Source organism: Monocercomonoides exilis, assembly GCF_001643675.1.
Source record: "Monocercomonoides exilis strain PA203 chromosome Unknown scaffold29-1213020, whole genome shotgun sequence".
Lineage (NCBI taxonomy): Eukaryota > Preaxostyla > Oxymonadida > Polymastigidae > Monocercomonoides > Monocercomonoides exilis.
The window spans coordinates 87235-102726 of record NW_027150574.1 but is presented as its reverse complement, the minus strand read 5'-3'; the positions used below and the strand labels follow the sequence as shown (position 1 = coordinate 102726).

At 37.3% G+C, this 15492-nt stretch overlaps 5 protein-coding genes across 5 annotated transcripts; 1 reads left to right on the top strand and 4 right to left on the bottom strand.

The window, feature by feature from the left end:
• Positions 1-1206: 1206 nt before the first annotated feature.
• On the top strand, positions 1207-6974 carry MONOS_11144fu11146 (uncharacterized protein; the record flags this gene model as incomplete). The annotated part of the gene is made up of 3 exons (XM_067863652.1): positions 1207-1410; positions 1528-1690; positions 1742-6974. 3 exons carry the CDS (start codon positions 1207-1209, stop codon positions 6700-6702), a joined length of 5328 nt encoding a protein of 1775 aa, XP_067725278.1. The 3' UTR covers positions 6703-6974.
• Positions 6975-7740: 766 nt separating this feature from the next.
• Positions 7741-8613, bottom strand: MONOS_16504 (uncharacterized protein; the record flags this gene model as incomplete). The annotated part of the gene is made up of 2 exons (XM_067869413.1): positions 7741-7996; positions 8342-8613. The coding sequence occupies 2 exons, from the start codon at positions 8611-8613 to the stop codon at positions 7741-7743; spliced, it is 528 nt and encodes a 175-aa protein (XP_067725277.1).
• A 1671-nt stretch (positions 8614-10284) lies between these two features.
• MONOS_16505 (uncharacterized protein) lies at positions 10285-10587 on the bottom strand (the record flags this gene model as incomplete). Its single annotated transcript, XM_067869414.1, has 1 exon — positions 10285-10587. One exon carries the CDS (start codon positions 10585-10587, stop codon positions 10285-10287), a length of 303 nt encoding a protein of 100 aa, XP_067725276.1.
• An 886-nt stretch (positions 10588-11473) lies between these two features.
• Positions 11474-13218, bottom strand: MONOS_17742 (uncharacterized protein; the record flags this gene model as incomplete). Its single annotated transcript, XM_067870692.1, has 5 exons — positions 11474-11534; positions 11914-12883; positions 12953-12986; positions 13037-13150; positions 13210-13218. The coding sequence occupies 5 exons, from the start codon at positions 13216-13218 to the stop codon at positions 11474-11476; spliced, it is 1188 nt and encodes a 395-aa protein (XP_067725275.1).
• A 238-nt stretch (positions 13219-13456) lies between these two features.
• Positions 13457-14978, bottom strand: MONOS_16491c2 (uncharacterized protein). The gene has a single exon (XM_067869401.1). It carries the CDS (start codon positions 14945-14947, stop codon positions 13601-13603), a length of 1347 nt encoding a protein of 448 aa, XP_067725274.1. The 5' UTR covers positions 14948-14978; the 3' UTR covers positions 13457-13600.
• Between the last annotated feature and the right edge of the window lie 514 nt (positions 14979-15492).

Here is a 15492-nt window from a genome sequence, read left to right as displayed (position 1 = left end):
AAAAATTCCGCTTTCTCAGGTGATGCGATTAAAGAAGGAAGGATTTTAGAACGTCCAACATTCGTTAAAGAAATATTTTTTAGATTTAGCAATCCAAAATCAGTGTAGAAAGGGCTTTTTGAATGTTCATCAATAAAAAGAAATACAGTTGATACGCAGAAAATTTCCGAATTTTTATCAATACAAAAAATATGTATGTTTTCTTTTTTGACGAAACTCGCTGATTTAAGATGAATTGAAGAATTTTTCGATGCAAAATATGATTGAATAATGCAGCAGTGAGGATTTTCTTTGTTAAAAACATTATAACTACAAATTTTATTTTTGAAATAGGAATTCAAATAAGTTATAAGAAAAATCAATATCTAACCGTAAAACTTCAATATTAACAACAGAACATACCAATTAAAAAAAGAATTTAAATAACGATATTGTGAAACAGAAAATGCATCAATGTCAGTATTGGTGCTCTGAGTATAGCATAATTCGCAATAAGTTATAAAGAAAAGAACAAATGTCATTGTTCCTTTCAATAAAAGAAAAGTCTAAAAATTCCAAAGATCAATCTTTTTTTAAAGGGAAAGGAAATTACATTCGAAAAATTTTTGAAAAAAAGAACAATAAAAAAACTGAAAGCATTCTTTTTTTAATATCCGATAATATTTTAATATTTTTTTATTTTTCTTTAAATAAAGAATCGATGCTTTTTATAAAAAATATAATTATTTTGTTCAATGTTGAAAAGTTTGCATACAATTAACACAAATAGCTCTTGTTGAAGTAATAAAGAATTGTTAAACAACAACTTGATTCAATATAGATTGAAGAACAAAATTCAGTGAGTTATTTATCTAAAATTATAAATAATTAATGCAAGTTTGTTCATGTAAATAAAAATACTAAATTTTTATTAAATAATATTTATCGAATGTTATTATATCATATTACAAATATATCAAAATATTTTATGAAAATATAAATAAGAAAATTAAATTAAAAGAAACATATAATTATTATAAGCTTTTTATATTTTGTGATTTTTTTGTGAAGTCTTGTGAAGCAAGTTTCAAAATTGTTTTAGCACTTGAAGCCGTATTCATAAAAAATATATATATTCTTAATGATGAATAACTTCTTCAATTCTAAAAAAAATTTTGATCGTTATTACCGCTTTTTATCATTTTTGAAAGTTGACAAATTCTTTTGATGCATCCTCACCGTTTTCAAAGCAATGACATTCAACAAACTCCCACGCAAAATATAGAAATTAATTTAACTGATACTTTCCAGAGTTATCGAAAGGGTTCTCCGTGGAATCATTCAGCAAAATCGTCTTCAAATTCACGGACTAATTTTCACAATGAAGGAAAGTGGGAACACGATCTAACAGATGCCATCTCTTCAGAGGAAGTTTGGATATATTATTGTTGCTTAAATGAGATATTTTTTGTTTTTTATCTATGAAACAAAACATATTTTTGATCATCTTTTTTTTTCTCTAAACTGTTTCATTTCAAACATTATTAGCCATTTACTCGTGATAAGCGCCTTTCCAAACGCAATGTTCACAAAGAAGGAAATACCAAATTTATTCCTAGAGAAGTGCCTTTGAAGCAAACGTCTTATCATTCGCCTCATTTAATTGATACAATAGACTCACATGGTCAAATGTTGAGCAGCCAAGTTCCAGGTTTGCATTTTCCATATTTTGTACTACGGATTAAGAATATTTGATTTTTAGGAAAGGAAGGCGGGAAGCATCGGTTCTTTGACAAAACAGAAAAAGAAACAATTTCTGAAAAGGATCGTTTTGACAAGCAAGAAGCAACTGAATTAGCTGACCAAAGCGGAATGTGCAATGATCAATTCAAAGGCAAAGACATTCGGAAAAAAGAAAAAAGAAAAGATGGCCGGATGTGGAAGGGAATTTGGAGACGAGAACGAAAAGAAGAAAAAAACGATAAAGAAGAGCAGGCAAACAATGCAGAAGCAGAAATTAGCTGGGACAGTTTTGAAGATTTGCCAGAGTCTATTTCATGGGCAGATGTGACAGGTGACACGTTTGAAGCGCCCAAATCGAACAAAGAAGAAGCAAAGACTCCTTCATCTCCTTTGAAAAGTGATGTTAAACAGAACTCTTATTCTTCTTCTAATGCTGCTGCTGTTGCTGCTGCTGGTGGTGGTGGTGCAACATCAGATTTAAAAGCACAACCCCAAACTTCTTCTTCTTCAACTTCTTCTTCTTCTTCCTCCTCCTCCTCTTCCTCTTCCCCTTCAATCTATCGACCTCAATCTTCCGTTCAATCGCAAAATTCCTCTTCTTTTCCCTTGTCTTCCAAAGCCAAAGGCGTGTTGGAAAGGGGGAAACGCAAAGAAAGGCCGTTTGAGCCGCATCGGATGTGGAGCGATGTGAATGAAGTGAGCGCCGCCAATGAAAATGAAGCAAATGAAAGGAAAAAAGGAGAAAACAGAAGAGAAAGAAGAGGAGGAGAAGGAGAAGGAGAAGGAGAAGGAGAAGGAGAAGGAGAAGGAGAAGGAGAAGGAGAAGGAGAAGAATTAGGAGTTGTGGTTGAAGGGCCAGATGCTGATAATTGGAGAGGGAGAGGAAGAGGACGAGGAAGAGGAAGGGGAAGGGGAAGAGGGAGGGGAAGGGGGAGAGGAAGGGGAAGGGGAAGGAGGAAGGAAGAAGAGAGAGAGAAGGAGAAAGGGAAGGAGAAGGAGGGAGGAGAAGGAGAAGATCAGGATGAGGATGAGGATGAGGAGGAAGAGGAAGTGGAAGAGGAAGAAGAAGAAGTTGTGAAGAAGAAAGGAAGAAGAGGGAGGGGAGGAAGAGGAGGAAGAAGAGGGAAAGGAAAAGAGAATGAAAACATAATTGAAAGAAGAAGAGGAGGAAGAAGAAGAGAAGAAGTAAACAGAAGAAGTTCTGGAATTGTGGAAGCGATTTGGAGGCCTTACAATGCGAAGGAGAGGAATAAAGAAGTGAATGAAGAAGAAATGGAATATGAAGATGATGAGGAGGAGGAGGAAGAAGAGGAAGAGGAAGAGGAAGAAGAGGAAGAAGAAGAGGAGGAGGAGGAAGGAGGAGAAGTAGGAGAAAGATATTTTGAAATAGAAGTTTTGAATGGAGGATTTGGAAGAGGGAGAAGAGGAGGAAGAGGAAGAGGAAGAGGAGGAAGAGGAAGAAGCGAAAGAGGAAGGGGAGGAAGAGGAGGAGGAGAAAGAGAGGAAAAGGGAGAAAGGGGAGAAAGTGGAAGAGGAAGAGAAGGAAGAGAAGGAAGAGGAAAAGAAGGAGCAAATGAACAAGGGATATATAAACAGCGAAAAGAAGGGAGAAAACAAGATTTTTTGAAGTATTCTTCTTCAAATTCTTCTTCTTCTTCTTCTTCTTCAAAAAATTCACAAAAATCATCATCAAATAGAATTGTTGCAGACACATATATTCCTTCTCAATTGGCAGATTCCGCGTTTTCTTATTCTTCTCCTCTTATTTCTTCTTCTTCCTCTTCCTCTTCTTCTTCTCTTTCTTCTTCCTCCTCCTCTTTTTCTCGTTCTGAACAAGAAACAAGCAAAAATATACGTCAAAATGCGTTTTCTAGTTCATTTTCCAGCTATTCAACCCCTTTGCTATCAAATTTGTCCAGAAAAAATACGTCTTCTTCTTCTTCTTCTTCTTCTTCTTCTTCTTCTTCTAAACAACCAAAAATTAATAATAAACAATTTTCTTCTTCATCTTCCTCTTCCTCTTCCTCCTCTCCTTCTTCTTCTCTTCCTCAACGTCAACCTCCTCTTCTCTCTCAACCTATGCAATATTCAGCAAATTCTTCTTCCTCCTCCTCCTTTTCTTCCTCTCCTTCTTCTTCCTCTTCTTCTCCTTCTTCAATTTCATCATCATCTTCCTCTTCTTCTTCTTCTTCTTCTTCCTCTTCCTCTTCTTCCATCTTTCCTCATCAGCCTCCTCTTTTCTCTTCCATTCCAAAGCCAAAATCTGTTTTTCGCCTTCAAAACGAAAGAAAACCAGCCACAAAATTGATTTCTTCAAATAACACTTCAAATTCATTGTCTTCTCAAAACAATACTCAACAAGTCTTCAATGTGAATTCTTCTTCCTCCTCCTCCTCTTCCTCTTCTCTTTCTTCTCTTTCTTCTTCTCCAGCATCTTCTTCTTCCTCCTCCTCCTTCTCTTCTTCTTCTTCTTCTTCTTCTCTTCTTCCTTCTCCTCAAAAATCTCAACTTCCTCTTTCTTCTTCTTCTTCTTTCTCTTCCTCTCCTTCTTCTCTTTCTTCTTCTTTTTCTTCTTCTTCTCAAAATCCTTCTTCTTCTTTGCTTCCAACTCCTTCCACTCCTCATTACAGCATTAGCAACAATCGAATATTAACTTCTTCTTCTTCTCTTTCTTCTTCTCCTTCTCCTTCTTCTTCTCCTTCTCCTTCTTCTTCTTCTTCTTCTTCTTCTTCCTCTTCCTCTTTTCATCCACCTCATCTTCCATTGAAAGCTAATTATCCTCTTATTCAATCAACCCCTTCTTCTTCCTCCTCTTCTTCTTTTCCTTCTTCCTCCTCCTCTTCCATTTCTTCTCCTTCCTCTTCATTTCCTTCTCCTTCTCTTTCTCCTTCCTCTTCTTCTTCTTCCTCCTCCTCCTCTTCTTCTTCTTCTTCAATGAATTCCTCTCCAACTTCTTCTTATTCTTCTCTGAATTCGGTTCAAAACTTAAACAAACCTCTTTGTTCTCCTCTTCATAATCCTCAATTGTCTTCTTCTTCTTCTTCCCCTTCCTCTTCCTCTTCTTCTTCTTCTTCTCTTTCTCCTTCTAATTCTTCTTCTTCTTCTTCTTCTTCTTCTTCTTCTCCAACTTCTTCTTTTGTTTCAAATCCACCTTCTCCTTCTTCAACTCCAATTTCTTCTTCTTCTTCTCATTCTTCTTATTCCTCTCATTCTTTTCATTCTTCTTCTTCTTCTCCAATTTCTTCTTCAAATTCACAAAGTTTTCCTCTTCCAATGTCAACATCACAACCTCATCTTCCTCCTCCTCCTCCTCCTTCATCATCATCATCATCAACATCATCAACATTACCATCTTTATCATCTAATATGTCTTCTTCTTCACTTCCTTCTTCTTCCTCTTCTTCTTCCTCTTCTTCTTCCTCTTCCTCCTCCTCCTCTTCTTCTTCTTCTTCTTCTTCTTCTTCGTATCCTCCTCCTCTTCCTCTTCCTCCCCCAGCCTCCCTCATCACCACGCCCTCTGGCCAGCTGATGGTGTCACTTGACCCGCTCCTCTTCTCTTACTTGCAGCAGCAGCTGTTTGTGGAGGCTCAAATGCAGCAGATGCAACAACAAGCTCAACAACAAATACAACAACAGCAAGGAATGCCATCTCAACAACAGCAGCAGGGAATTCAACAGGGAATTCAACAGGGAATTCAACAAGGTCAGCAATTGAGTCAGCAGCAGATTCAACAGCAACATCATCAAATGCAACAACAGGGAATGCAACCACAGCAGGATATTCAATTGCAACCTCAGCAAATACCGCAAACTCAACAAGGAATGCAATCAATACAATCAATACAGCATCAAACTTTACAGCCAATTCAACCAATTCCACAGAATTCTATACAACAACAGCAACAACGACCTCAAATTCAACCGCAATCTCTTCCCCAACCTCTTCCTCATTCTCTTCCCCATCCATTTCCTCTCCCTCTCCTCCCTCAGTACATTCAGGGCATACCTCAAAATCAACCTGCTCTTTCGCTCCAAACACAAATTCAGTCACAAATTCAATCACAAGCACAGCAAATGCAGCAATTACAACAGACTTTGCCTGCTTCTCAAATGTCGGTGGCTAATCAGCAAAGTCAACAACAACAACAAAGTAATATTCAACCACAAGCTCATATTCAACCACAGATTCAATCACAATTGCCTTCTCAATTGCAAAATCAATCCCAAATACAACCTCAAATACAACCTCAGTTACAATCACAATTGCCTTCTCAGTTGCCTTCTCAATTGCCTTCTCAATCACAATTGCCTTCACAACTTCCACCTCAGCTTCAGATACCTCCTCTTCCTCCACAGAACCTGCTGGCATTTATGCAGCTGTTGAGCCAGCAGCAGCAGGCGATGCAAGTTTTGCAGTCACAGCAGCAAATGCAACAACAACAGGGAATGGTTCATTCACAACAGACATTACAACAACAACAACAAGATCTGCAACAACAGCAAATTCAACAAGGAATTCAACAAGGAAGTTATTCACAGCAAAGAGCAGAAGATATTCAACAACAGCAAATACAACAACAGCAGCAAATACCACAATTACAACCGGATATTCAACAACAACAACAAGGAAATCAGCAAGAAATTCAACAAGAAATCCAACAAGGAATTCAACAAGGAATTCAACAAGGAATTCTTCCTCAGCAATCCCAGCAGATGTATGGAGCTATGCAAACATCACCTGCCTCTTCCTCTTCTTCTCCTTCTTCTTCCTCTTCTTCTCCTTCTTCATTAAATTCAGTTGCAGTGTCTTCAATTCCTCTGCAAAATCAAAGCGAACCATTGGAAGATACAGTTAATGCTGCTGATTGCTCTTCTTCTTCTTCTTCTTCCTCTTCCTCTTCTTCCTCTTCCTCTTCTTCTCCATCTTCTTCTTCACTTCCTGAATCTGCTGCTAATCCTAATTCTATTGATTCGAATTAATCTTCAGTTTTTATCATCTCAGACAAATCATCAGAAATTATTTTTTCATACTTTTTATTTCTGTTAATTATCATGTTTTTCTTTTCTTTCTTTTTATTAAAACTTATTCTTTTAATTTTCTTAAATAAATATTTATTAAAAAAGTAGAAATTTTATTTCTTTTTATTATTTTCTTAATAATAATTTTTTTTTTCGAAATCTAATTTTTTTAATTATTTTTGTAAATAAACAGCACTTTTCGTCAATAACAAGAAACTAATAATCGCTCTAGTATTTTTTATTAGATATTTTTTAAAAAAAATTAATCAGAAAAATATTCCATCAATTATGCGAACATCAATGAAGATGATGGGTTGTTGTTCTTTATAAAAATTTAAAAATAAAAATATATAATTATAATTAAAAAATAATCAAATACCATCGGTGGAAAAAACGGTCGTTGGTGGGAAAAGCGGTAGTTGGAGGAACTAAAATAATGTTATTTTTCTTCCCTGTTATTCTTTTGATATGGCCTGAAGCATTTTGAATTTTGATTATTATTGCTTGTCGAACAGAAATATGAAAAAATAAATGAAAAAAAGGTATTAAACTTTATCATCAACAGCCTGTTTTTATATAAAAAAGATATATGAATTGGAAAAATAAGACTAACGCAGTTCTAAAAAATAATATCTTCATTCACATAAACTTCAAAATAAAAATTGATCCATTCAAATTGTTGTGGTTTCAATATCTGAATCGGATTCATCTTCAATTTTTCTCTTTTTTCTTGTTCTTAACTTTGTTTTCTGATCAAAAGTTAATGTTCCTTCCTTTTCATATATGCAACTGATTTCATTTCCGTAAATATAATTATCATCAATTCTTTTTTTTTCGATGTCAAATTTTTCTTTTCTTCATTATCTCCGATCCTTCGCTTTCGTTTTGCTCTGCTTCTTCTTCCACTCCTTTTTCTTCGTTTGCAATTACTTTTTCGTTTGTTATTTTCATTTTCTTAATCTCAATCGCAGGTATTTACGGACTTTTTTCTTTTAATTGTCATTTTTCTTTTGGAGAAAAATCTCCAAATACGCTTTTCTTCAGATCTGTTGTGGATAAATATGAAGAAGATGATTTTTTTGACGACAAAGCTGTTCCGCAAACTTTGGATAACACAGGAGCAGCAGCAACAGGATGAACTCCAGTGTTTAAAAATGCAGATTTTATTACAGACGGAGAAGTTGCAGCAGACAAAGCTTCTGGCAACACATCTGCCAAAGCTTTTCGGAAAGAAGAAGTCGTAAAATTTGAAGGTCTAACAAATGAATTTTGAAGAACAAGTTTTAATCGAGAAAACACGCAATTGTCACACGGCTGTAAAATGTGTGTCATATTCGGAGGAAAGGTTTCGATGATGATATTGTTATGATTAGCAAACGAAATAACCTCCGAACCAAAATGAGAACGGTGATTGTTTAATAATAACAGAGCTTTCTTAGATTTTGACACTTTCAGTTTATTCGCTATCAACGGAATCCATTTCTGAATCATGATAAATCGAAATGTTTCCGAATTTATCCAACCCGATGAAGAACCAATGTATAATATATTTAAAGATGATAAAAAAGAAAACTCTTGTGGTGTCTTTTTTCGTGGGTACATTAATATATGTGGAAGATGAGACCCGTCGGCACAAATGCAAACACATAAAGTTGCATTTTCGGTTTTTGGTAATGTCGGAGGAGAAGGCGGCGTTTGGTTTTTGAGGCAAACAATAAGCTTTTCTGTTCCATCTCCAATGCGAACAGAGGATTCATCAAAGTTGTAGATGTCTGTCGAATCAATGTTGTTCGCTGTAATAATAAAAGACAACTTTTGGAACCATTCACGAATTGTTTCTGGTGATTGCGCACGGATTTTTGCAATTTCCATAGGCCTGGAAATGCATGCCTTTAATATTGAGCTTCTTTTTATGAGATCAAAGGCATATTTCGAATTAACTTTTTTCCTTTCTTCGTCACTTTCACAACTTGTATTTAAAACTTCCTGGATCTAAAAAAACAACGTTATCAAAAAAACAAAAAGATCAACTCGTAAAACCATCGATTGAACGTCCTTCACTTTGATAATTTTTTGTTCGGACAGCAGTGTGATGACTTGATTTTCAACTCTTTCCAGTTGTTCACTTGTAATTATTGATGGTCTACCAATTTTCCCCACTTCCCGATTTGCTTTCATTGCTGCTATTCCTCTTTCCCATGCACCGTTTGAAATCAAATTGGAACCTACTGCAGCTTTCCATGATGGAGAGTATTTCTTTTTTATTTCGAAGATCTTTCGTGATGGAGATGAATATTTTCGGAAGTCGGATGTTACCACCAAACGATGAAGAAGGTTTGGAGTGATTTTTTTTTGTTGCGTCCATTATTACACATTCGATCAAAAACTTTTTTGATAAAGTTTCATTCAAAAAGATCAAAATTTGTTTCCAAACAGCTATTCCAGAATATATCACATTATCTTCAAGTTGTTTCTTCTGATTATTCAATGCAATGAAGTATTTTTGATAACAGCAGTTTGTTCAAACTACTGTTCAAATTGCGAAGGTTCAGAGAACTTTTCTGTCTTGCAACCAGTCGATAAATAAAAAATTCATCACATTGAACTTTCACAGGTGTGAATGTTCAATATCTTTCCAATTTTTATGTTTTTTACCATAAGATTCTTCTTTTCAAACAACTTGAACTACCGCTTTTCCCACCAACGACCGCTTTTTCCACCGATGGTAATTCAAGAACTGGAATTTAAGAACATCATTGAAGAAGAAATCCAATTCAGTTTTCTTTTGTTCCAAAAATTCCTTTTAATTATATTATGCTTCAATTCCAACAATAATGAATTTGTGATTTTTTTGTTATTTCAAAAAAACGAAAAAAAAAGATAAAGCAATAGTTTTGCATGCAAAACAGTGCATATTAATAGAAAACATTTATAAAATGAATGAAAAAGATTAAAATAAATAAATTAAACGAAAACATTTTAAGAATGAAAACAATTTGCTTTCGCTTTCTGTTCAGCTGAAATCTCCGTTTCAGCTATGAGGCTCATCCGTTTCAGCAAAAGTTGTACGAAATTGATGATCAACAGGAAACGCTAAGAACAACTAACTCTACCTATTTTCTTCTATCTTTATTCTTCTTATTCAATGCTCTTCTTGCTTCCTTCTCCATCAGCCACTCATCTTCCACCCATTTCTGCTCTTCTTCATCAAAATCCTCAATTCGAAAATACCACTGAAATTGAAAACTTCCCTCTCCAACGTTTTCTTCTTCATTATTTCACCACGTTACTCTGTTATTTCAAAACCTTTTATTGATATTGATTGCACTTTCTTCTCTTCTCAATCCAATATCCAACAAATATCTCTTCTTACTTTCATTATTCTTCCTTTATCGAAATTTTTGCAATATTCTCTCTGTCTCGTTTCCATTTTCCATACATCTTTGATTGCTCTCTCATCCTCAATAACCGTAATATCTTTCTCCTTTCTTCCCTTTCCATTATCAACTGCACCAAAAACATCATCATCTTAGCACAGCTGAATCAAAAAACTGCAACCAATGGTGGGCGCATCTTATTCACCTCATCTGCCCCCGCCAACTCGTTTTCTGTGAGTGATTCCACCTTCTCCACCTGCTCTGTGAGCGAGGATACAAGTTCTGGAGGAAGAGGCGGCGCTCTCATGATCGAGTACAACGATGATTCAGAAGTGTCATCCACAACCTTTTCCATCACCAATATCGTGTTTTCAGCCAACAAGGCCTGTGTCGGAAGAGATGTGTATTTTGTGTGTGAATCCCTTGTCGCGTCTGTGAAGGAACCCTTGTTCGCCTTCATGGGAAACATCACTCAGAAAGACAACTCGGTTGTTGGACATGATAGAACAGAAGCATTTGGCGATTGGGATGTCGATTTGTTTATATTTCTCAACGGGCATACAACTGACAATGAATATGTGAATGATCATCTTGGTATCAAAGCAATGTATTGCTGGCTATCAAAGATGCCCTGCAAGTGCACACGCAATGCGACGGGGCTTCTGAAGAAGGTGAAGAAAGTTGGCAAATATTATTGAATGAGCAGACAAATAGCGAATTTATGTGCAGATGAAGGCAAATTCGAAGAAAGTTGGGGAGATGGCACAAACACACAAAATAATAAATTGACTCAAAAACACTTTTGGTGGATTAATCATCACAGACCTGCTGTAAATTTGGCTGTTTCATAGAATATTTCTTTGATCATGTCTTTCTTTGAAATCGCTTTCCTTCATCGTCTCATCTTCTGCGACATGTTGAATGCTAATAGAATAGTGCAATCTGCCGAATACCATTTCGGAACTCATCCATTTCATCAAAATATTGCTCTGATGCTTTTTCTTTTCAATTTGTGCCTCTTTCAACTTCCAAATGAAAAAAACGAAATCGTCCTCCTTTTATTGTTGAACACCTTCTTATCTGTATTCTGGCTCAAAGTTTTTAATTATATTGCTGTGTCAGCGGCTAAAATTCTATGAAAGCGTGAATATTCATTTTGCGATAATGAACATAAATGAAAGATGAGGCATGTCACCGAATATGAGGGGAGTTGATGAAAAGAAAGAATCAATATTATTTTTGTTGCTCATCGAAGGTGGCGTTGAAGACGAATGCGATTTGAGTGAAGTAAATTCGTCAAAATTGTCTTTTGTTCATCATCAAAATTGAGAATGAAAAAATTTATCATTCAACAATTAAACTGCCAAGGCGTAGAAATACGAATGAGACAATTTTTTGTCTCGTGTGGCGGTACATCTGATTGAACGGAATGAATGCATTCGACAGATTACGATGCAATACGAAGAGAGGTAAAGAAGCAGAAAGAAATATCAAAAAAGTTCAAGGTGAGAAAAAATTGAAAAAAGTGTTAGAAGAAGAAGAAAAAGAGGGGAGAGAAGAAGAATTTGCACAGTTTCTATGTCCTCCATCATCATCTCCTTCCAATTCTCTTCTTTCATCTTTTCTTTTCTTTTCTTTCTTCGCTTCGTTGTGTTCTCCTCCTTTTTCCCTTTCTCCTTCTTCTTCCACATCTTTCCCATCTCCACTCATACTCCTTCCATTTTTCCCTCTCTCCTTCTCTTTTGCCATCTCTTCCACCCAATCGTCTCTTCTTCCTCTCCTCTTCTCCACCCACCCGATGTGCCTCTGAATCGCACTCACTGCTTTCCCCGCCGCCTCACACGCAAGCCCCACCTCCCCTTCCTCCACAAACAGCACTGACACATTGTGCAGCAGCACCTCCGCCCAGCAAACTGCCCCAAAAACTGCCCCCCCTCTATTGGAATCCCCTCTCCCACATTCCCATTTTTTTGGGTTTGTTTGCGTGTTGAGCGGATTTTCGGGTTGCTCAGACGGAACACTCGGTGGAAAGAGATTGTTTGTCCAGCTCGCAAAACACAGACATCGGTTGTCATCATCCTCATCATCTTCTTCTTTTTCTTTTTCTTCTCCTTCTTCTTCTTCTTTTTCTGCCTCTTCTGTCTCTGGAATGCAAATGTCTCCTTTTCTCAGTGCCCCCGACCGCTTGCCTGTCTTCCCCACCGCTTCGTCTCGTCCTCTGCCTCTTGCCCCACCTTCCTTGCCATTCACAGCATGCTCCAGGAACTCGGCACACTTCAAAAGGCACAGACACGCCGAAGTGCGCCTCCCTTGCTCTCGTTCCGCAAACGACAGGCAGATGAACAACGGCATCGTCAGCACCGAGGGATGCTGCGCCAGCCGAAGAGCACTCATTGCATTTGACTCGATCCTTTCAACCACTGACAACGACTGCTCCGCCGGCAGCGGCTGCGAAAACAGCTGCGACAACGAGTGCACCACCGTCACAAACAATCTTATCGACAAAAGCCCGTCCACAGTCGCTGATGCAGAGGCTGTGCAGAACGATTCATTGAATGGAACCAGCAAATCCGAAAGGCATTGCTCAATCACGCTGGAATGGATCCTGTCCTTCGTGCTCCCTCCAAAAGAAGCACCCGGAAGCTCTCTGCGTGAAGCATCTTCTTTGCACTGACTTTTCGGCAGCAGTGAGGACATGTTCAGAAAAAGACTTTGGATTTTCTCTCTTGCAGCAATGTGGAACGTCACAGAATCATTCTTGTGGCCTGGTCAATGAAATATTAATAAAAATACAAAAAGGAATGCGGTGGCACGGAAAAAAACTCGAGGCAGACCTCTTTCAATCGCCCTCAGCGAATGCAACTCCAGCTTTCAAATATTTTCAAATATGAAGCAGCAACAACACCAGAAGCACAAACCTCAATTACTTCCAAAACTCCTTTTGAAGGAAAATCGCTTGAGTCATCGGATTCAAGTCTGGACCCCGCTTTCGTCGTGTTTTCTTCGCATCTTTGAAACCTGTTCCAGTTGCTCTTTCAAAAAATCACAAATCATAATGAAGCAATCACAAAAACTGGCTCGTTTAACACACATTCAGCATTCAGCGTGACTCATTCGATTGACCGAAAATCTGCAAATATTTTGAATAAAACCAGAAAATTTGAATAAATATTTCATCTTGATCACAAACGCCAAACAACTGCTCCCAGCCATTCGCTTCGACAAACACCAAATATTGAATGCATTTTCAGTTATTAACTTTTCCACCTCAATTTTGTTTCTCATCATCAGTTTTTCTGTTTTTTGTTTTTTCATCTCAAATTTAAAAAAAAAACATATTTTTTCTTTGAAATAACTCGTATTTTCAAACTCGAAAAAATAATAATAACAACTGAAAATCAAACAAAAATGTCAAAATACAAACACATGAGAGACCGTTTTCAACAACAAAAAAAATTATTTAATTCACAATTTCACAATTCTTACTCGTCAAGAGGAACGAATTGCTCTTTTGTTGGTTGTGGCTTTGGTGGCTGTGGCTTTGGTGGTTGTGGCTTTGGCCTTGGAGGAATTGGGTGTGGTCTGGGATGAGGCCTTGGATGTGGTCTTGGGTGTGGCTTTGGTGGCTGAGGATGTGGTTTTCTGTGTGGCTTTGGTGGGACTGGATGAGGCCTGGGGTGTGGTCTTGGGTGTGGTCTAGGATGAGGTCTTGGATGGGGTCTTCTGTGGGGTTTTGGCTGGGGTTTTGGATGTGGTCTTGGGTGAGGTCTGCGATGTGGCTTTGGATGTTGCTTGCGGTGTGGCTTTCTCTTTGGTTGTTGCTTGTGATGTGGTCTTCTCTTGTGTTGTTTCTGCTTCTTCTTTCCAAATTCATCAATTTCATCTTCTTCGTCTTCGTCTTCGTCTTCCATTTCATCCTCATCATATTCTTCTTCATCCTCGTCCTCATCCAATTCGAATTCATCCAATTCGAATTCGTCTGATTCCATCTCTTCCCATGGTTCATCTGGAATATCTGGAGTATCGGGTGTGTCAGGAACATCGGGAACATCGGGCTCTTCTGGATCCTCCTTTTTGTGATGGTGATGATGGTGGTGTGGGAAATGAGGATGATGACGATGCTTTCCATCTAATTCAGATTCCTCATCTTCAATTTCTTCCTCTTCAACTTCATCGATCTCAGCCCATGGTCCTGGTCCAATTGGCTCGTAGATTTCGTCCATTTCGTATTCGTCTTGCATCTCCATCTTCTTCGGCTGCGGCTTGTGGTGCTTGCCAGTGGACAGTCTCGCGCACATCATCATCTTCTTCTCGCCCTCGAAGCACTGGATGTGCACTACTTTCCTTCCAAAGTGCACTCTCGGGATCTTGATGGTCTTGTTGAACTCGATTTCGCGCGGCTCAATAGGGCACTTCGCCACTTTGCAGATGTCCACCTTTCTGCGCAGAGACGGGAAGTGGATCTTCTTGTGTGCAAGCTCCACCTCTTCCTCCTCTTCCTCTTCGAATTCTTCGTAGTCCTCGTTGGATCTTGGATGTGGTCTTGGGTGTGGATGTGGATGTGGGTGTGGCTTTTGGTGGTGGTGGCGCTTCAGCCCACGCACGCTGACCGTGCAGTATCCTTCTGTGATTTCTTCGCTGACATTCAGCTTCGCGTACAGGTCCAGTTCGTGAACGCGTGGCTTCAATTCCTCCGACATTTCAACAGTCTCTGTTTTGTGTGGCTTAATTTCGATTTTCTCAATCGTAATCTTGCCTGTTCCATTCATGCAATCGTGCACTTCGATGCTTTGTGCTGCAATAACAAGAGCAAAAATCAAAGACAACATGTTTTCTTTTCTTTTCACTTTATAAAGATCTAACACATAACTTTAAAGTTTTCCCGTTGCCCACAATAATAGTATTTTCCTTCATTTTCAAATATTCTAAAACATCATTATTGTATCTATTTTGATTCATCACAATTATATACATCATTTTAACTGTATTACAAAATTCTTTTTTGATTTAACCATAATAGTATTATATTACCGATATTTCATTCAATTTTCACAAAATAACTTTTCACTGTTCAAAAAGATAATGCATGTGATTATTGTTCAACAATAATTTTTTATTATAAATAGAAATGTGATGTTTGTTGAAAATAAAACTCAATTTTCATTTTCTTATTCTCATTAATTCAATTAAGAAGATAAAAATTGTGTTATTCTTTCAATTTTTTTTTTGAAACAAAGAAATAATATGGGGGAAAATATGGACTTTCAAGCTTTTTTTGCACAAAGCATGAAAAAATCGTTTCACTTATAACATTATTAAGCTAAAACAGATTTCAAAATAAATTTGATTTTCATATCTATAAACAAACATCATT